Source organism: Gnatocerus cornutus, chromosome 2, assembly GCF_029298725.1.
Source record: "Gnatocerus cornutus isolate USDA-ARS CGAHR chromosome 2, icGnaCorn1.1, whole genome shotgun sequence".
NCBI lineage: Eukaryota > Metazoa > Arthropoda > Insecta > Coleoptera > Tenebrionidae > Gnatocerus > Gnatocerus cornutus.
This window is the reverse complement of record NC_142234.1, coordinates 3621849-3628035: the sequence shown is the minus strand read 5'-3', so window position 1 is coordinate 3628035 and position 6187 is coordinate 3621849. Positions and strand designations below refer to the sequence as shown.

The window sequence follows — 6187 nt, the reverse complement described above, 5'->3', positions numbered from 1 at the left end:
ATAACTGAAGAGTCCAGATCGCTTATCGTTATACGTTGCTGTCCCCTCTTAAGTGAGATTTTACACATCAACAACTACATTTAATTTAGCATGATATGACCCGAATACAAGTCACAAAATTACGTGATAAAAATGATAGTTTGTGTCTTTATAAATTATTATTTATTTTATTGTCACTGTTCAAAGTGAATAAATTTTGTTAAAATCGTTAAAATTACTTTTGTAAATGACGTAGAAGTGTGTCCATTTCACTTTCTTTGGATGTAATAAAAGATACTGTAACATAAAGTCAAGGCTAATTCCGTCTTTTGTTGGCATTTTCTCGAGTGGTAATTCCAGGGCCAAAAAAATGCAGTCTAGTTATACATTTTTATTTTTAAACATTCATCACATGAAAAGACGTGCTTATGTACATTAGTTTTAAAACAATTCAGAACTTGCGTTCACTGGCTTCGGTGCAAATAGTCGTGGAAAGGACGGAGGATCGACGACTTCTTGCACGGAACTGTCAAAAGTTCTAAAAGTTTCTAAAAGAACGCCTTTGCACTACGACGTTGCATCTACGAGGCTCCCAAATTGCGGACTTTACTACTAATTGAGTCCATGTAACGAGCTGAGTTTGCAATCAGTTGTCCAGATCTGGATAAAGCGGATGCGGTTGGATGTGGTGCTGAAGTTCTAGAGGAATCATCCTGCGCTCACGCTGAAAATACGTAAGTAATGTGAAAACATGTTTTTGAATTTTGACGAAAATCGATAGTTTTCATGTCGTATAATATGATGTCGCTAGTGGAAAAATTGCAAAAAAATTGCCTATTAGTATATTAAAGAACGTGTTTTATAATGGCCAGTTTGGTGCACGAGTTCCCGGTGTGTATGGGCGAGTGCACCAATACCAATAGGTATAAAACAAGTCCTTTATACCATTTTTTCGAATTTGCACCTTTTTTTTAATAAAAAATTTAAATTTTCCAATTCTAAGAGTTTTCGTGTTACACGATTGGTAATGGTTTTGTAACCACGACTTGCCACTTGATTTTCAAATTCAATTTAAAATTTGACATTTATTGAGTAACTTAACCTCACAACCTGCATTCACCTCTACTATATTTAGGTACATATATTGTTGGGCGCAAAGAACAATTCAATTAAAGTCCATTTGAATAAATTTGGCCGCTAGCTCTAACGCAGTACTCTGTGAACCGAAATTGTCACTTTGACAGATTCGAGTGGTTCTAAAAAGTTTGATGCATTGGAAATTTTTGGGTTTTACGAAATTCGCTTTTCCTCTGCGTAAAATCACTTAATTCTTCAACAAATGATAGTTATTTCTAACGCAAAGACAATAAACCAATAATAATTTTTGACGAATACATTTCACCCAGGTCAGCCCAAGTTTAACTACTATTTTTTGTCTATTTGAATCTGTCAGTCTGACAATTTTGGTCCATAGCCTACTGAGTTAGAGTTAGCGGCCAAATTTATTCAAATGGACTTTATATTGATACATTTTTTATTCACGCAGCAATTTATTAAACACGAATCGTAAATGGTGAAATTGACCATGAACTTGACAGGAAACAGGTGACAGCCAGACTAATTAGTTCTGCCAACTCTTTCTCTACTATAGTTTGTACAGTGAGAGATTGAATGACCGAAAAGTCACTAAATTTACGCGCGAAATTTAAAATAACAAAATAAGCCCACTTACTGTCAACCCTGTCAACTCAATTCGCGTAGAAATTTAGTGTTTTTAAGTGTATTTTGTAGCATAATTTGTTGCCAACCTATATGTCAACTGTCAAAATCTCCCAATCTCTCACCAGATATAAAGTGCAGCTCATTCTGCTCAGTCGACTCTCCTGTGTAAATTTTCGAAAATTTTTGGGTGTAAAGCAGGCTTTCAATTCCTTAGGGAGGAAATTAGGGGAAAATCGAATGTATAGTTTGTACAGTAAGAGATTGAATGACCGAAAAGTCGCTAAATTTACGCGCGAAATTTAAAATAACAAAATAAGCCCACTTACTGTCATCCCTGCCAACTCAATTCGCGTAGGAATTTAGTGTTTTTAAGTGTATTTTGTAGCATAATTTGCTGCCAACCTATATGTCAACTGTCAAAATCTCCCAATCTCTCACCGGATATAAAGTGCAGCTCATTCTGCTCAGTCGACTCTCCTGTGTAAATTTTCGAAAATTTTTGGGTGTAAAGCAGGCTTTCAATTCCTTAGGGAGAAAATTTGGGGAAAATCGAATGTATAGTTTGTACAGTGAGAGATTGAATGACCGAAAAGTCACTAAATTTACGCACGAAATTTAATAACAAAATAAGCCCACTTACTGTCAACCCTGTCAACTCAATTCGCGTAGAAATTTAGTGTTTTTAAGTGTATTTTGTAGCATAATTTGTTGCCAACCTATATGTCAACTGTCAAAATCTCCCAATCTCTCACCGGATATAAAGTGCAGCTCATTCTGCTCAGTTGACTCTCTTGTGTAAATTTTCGAAAATTTTTGGGTGTAAAGCAGGCTTTTAATTCCTTAGGGAGGAAATTAGGGGAAAATCGAATGTATAGTTTGTACATTGGGAGATTGAATGACCGAAAAGTCACTAAATTTACGCGCGAAATTTAAAATAACAAAATAAGCCTACTTACTTTCAACCCTGTCAACTCAATTCGCGTAGAAATTTAGTGTTTTTAAGTGTATTTTGTAGCATAATTTGTTGCCAGCCTATATGTCAACTGTCAAAATCTCCCAATCTCTCACCGGATATAAAGTGCAGCTCATTGTGCTCAGTCGACTCTCCTGTGTAAATTTTCGAAAATTTTTGGGTGTAAAGCAGGCTTTCAATTCCCTAGGGAGAAAATTTGGGGAAAATCGAATGTATAGTTTGTACAGTGGGAGATTGAATGACCGAAAAGTCACTAAATTTACGCGCGAAATTTAATAACAAAATAAGCCCACTTACTGTCAACCCTGTCAACTCAATTCGCGTGTAACATATAGGTTACAATTTTTGCATTCTCCCTATGGAGTGCGGGCACTACCGCCTGTAAAGTTTGCAATCTTCCACTCTGGAGGATCAACAAACCGTGTCGGTCCATTTAAATACCATTGAAAGTGTTGTTTGAATGCAGTATGTAATTATTTTTGACTGTGTTTTTACTATAATTGGGTTGAAATCTTTTAATATTTATTATCTATACTGTCATTGCGTAGTATTTGTTTATTTTAGGACACTTTTGGCGTAATTAGTGGCCCAAAAACGCCAACGAATGACGACTTTCCAAAATTGATATTTTAAAAATCGCAAAAATAAAAGTTACAGGCGTTTGTCACTTGACGATAAATATTAAAATAAAACATAATATAATAAAATAAAATATCTGTAGATTAGACGAAAAAATAATACAGTGCTTTGTACTTTAAATGAATAAGCTTTTATCTTCCTTAGTTTTAGAAGAAAAAATTTGAAAATGATAGATTGTCCACGAGTTTTTGAATAAAGTGAACTTTTCCTTGGTGTTGGACATCTTCGATTTTTAAGAAAAGTTGCTCAGAATACATTCCTTGCAAAATTTCAACTTAAAATTCTTATATCGATTTTTTTAAAATACTAAAATCTTTAAATTCGATCGTTACGTAATGAAATATTATTTTTTGCACGATAGAACAATTTTGCTTAGTTACAGTGACCGTAAGTTGAGTTTACTGGTTACCAAGATAAACAAAACGGTAAGTTCAAAATTTAATTACCGTTCTAGAACGGTAAGTAAAAATTTAAAAATAGTCATTAAAAAAGAAAGATTTATATTCATTCTCAGACCGAAATTTTGACTTTTCAGGAATTACTGAAGAACAATTAATGTCAATTATTTGTAACATTTTTAGTTTTATAAAAATAATCGAAATTTGTCTATCGTGCAAAAAATATTATAAGCATCACAAACGTTAAAGACTATACCGATCTCAGACAATAATTCGCTGCGCTCCTCCTCCAAACAATTGTCTTCGATCGGTAAAGTGTCCTTACCGTTCTCAATACTTAATATACTAATTTTGTTCATTTCTGCGAAATAAATGATTTTGTTTATTTTTTAGTTCGCATACAATTATACTTAATGGGAACTCAAAATTTAAAGTTGAAAGTGGTTCAAAATTGAGAGCATTGACAACATTGTATGTACTAAAAAATTCATGGCTCATTGTGGTTGGCCAATTCTTATTATTCAATGTATTACTGCTTAAAAGAACTGTATGTGATAGAATCAAAATTGGAAATTTTTCGTTTAAAAACTCCTTATTTGGTATAAATGAATTTAAAATTCGATTCTAAGCAACTTCTCTTAGAATAATACCTAATTTTTAGAAATATTCTTAACGCGAAGTAGATTACAAGAAAATAGCTTTATTCAAAAAATCCTAATAGATTGAATTTGCCATATCTGCTGTATTTAGTATCGTCATAAATTATGCAAAGTTGCAAGTTGCATATAAATATCCCTAAAAAAGAAATTTACGATTTTATGAAAATTTAACAAAATATGCCAAAAATTAATAGAGCTTGTATTCTGGCTGAAATTAAACATTTATTATTCACTGATCAAAATTATCATTAAGGAAATACATTTTAAGTCGTTGCAACCCAACTACAATACAAAAAATAATTAAATACTGCATCTAAACAACTCTTTCAATGGTATTTAAATGGACCGCCAGAGTTTGTTGATCCTCCAGAGTGGGAGGTTGCATACTTTACAGGCGGTAGTGCCCGCACTCCATTCTATCAGTGGGCGGAGCGTGCAGCTGAGACGTGACGTCAAACCAATGAAAAAGTGTTTTAGCTCCCGCCTGAATATTTGAATTTCTTTAGAAAATTTTGGCAAAACCGTCATGTACTTTTCAAAAATTTTTGCACCACTGCGTTATTTGAACAATATTCTACAAAATTTCTCCCTATTCGGCTTATTAAAGAGAGTGGATATTTATGTAACGTCTGTCAAATCAGCAAAAAACAATTCGATGTTATCGCTAGTGGCCAAGCGGTCGACTGTTTTCTTTTCAATATCTAATAATATTGCCCTTACCAATGATGTATCCTCTGGGCAAACGTGAAGTGGAAGACCGTTCGTTGGGGGTGGTCTTGAGGGCGGTTGTGGTGGATGCGGTGGTATATCTAACATCGCAGGAACGTAAGTTGCTCCTGGCAAACATTTCGAGCATTGTCGACGCAGCGCTGGTCTTTGTCGTGATCCTCGACATCTAAGAGCAAAGCACAATTCACCGCCCATCTCGGAACAAAGGGATTGTTGTGGAGCTGTTGTCGATCGCTGAAAAGTTGTTAACTAATTAGCCGCACCACTAAAAAGTGAAACATTTTTAATTCCAACTTCACGAAATGGAAATAGACTAATCTGCATTTTTAAAGCTCTTTCTTCTCGTTCTCACTTACTTTTTCAGTGATGGCATTCCGTTTTGAGTTGTAACAGAACTCGCAAATCGCAATGATGACGGCGAAAGCGAGTCCGCATAGTAAGACGACGAAAACTCCCCCGATGTTATCAACTCCTAAAGAATTAGCCTTGGACTCCTTGCCTTTGTCGTTTCTTTTGCATGTCTCTCCAGTATTCTTCCACCATCTGTCGTACAACATTTGAATTTCGCCTTTCTCCTGGAGTTCTAATATAGCCAGCGATATCTTATCTCTCCAAGGACTTCCCATGGGGGTCGCTATACCATACCCTTTCGAATCTAGCAGACCGCCAATTTGGGTTAAATTGCAGTCACGTTGTACGGTGTAGTCTAGCATAGTCGATTCCATCAGAAAGGCGTAATTACCTTCAAGAACTTTTTGGATGCCCTCTTCATAAGTCGGCACGAATACAGACGGCTTACGGTTCTCCATAAAACGCCACATTTTCTTGTAAGTTTCGATCATGGAATCCTGTCACAACAGGTTATACAGGGTGATTTTTTAAAAACGGCAGGCGTTGTATAATTTTATTTATGAACCGATTTCAAAAATTAAAAAAACAAATTAAAAATGGTTTTTAATTTACTATAAACCGATGATTTTGGTTTATTTTAAATTGGAACCCATATTTTTTTTGCATAATTTGGAAAATATTATTTTCTTGATTCAGAAATGTGTAATGTTTTACTTTTACAAAAAAATATTTTAAAA

General features: G+C 34.5%; 1 protein-coding gene across 6 annotated transcripts in view; it reads right to left on the bottom strand.

Annotated features, from left to right (window-relative positions):
• Positions 1-357: 357 nt before the first annotated feature.
• LOC148178177 (glutamate receptor ionotropic, kainate 2-like) overlaps positions 358-6187 on the bottom strand; it is a 116976-nt gene continuing 111146 nt past the window's right edge. For all 6 annotated transcript variants that reach the window (XM_088029349.1, XM_088029348.1, XM_088029353.1 and 3 more), the window contains 3 exons: positions 5456-5947; positions 5091-5333; positions 358-703 (listed from right to left, as the gene is read on the bottom strand). In XM_088029349.1, the coding sequence (XP_087885475.1) occupies positions 626-703; positions 5091-5333; positions 5456-5947 (813 nt within the window). In that variant the 3' untranslated portion in view covers positions 358-625. The remainder of the gene's footprint in view (positions 704-5090; positions 5334-5455; positions 5948-6187) is intronic.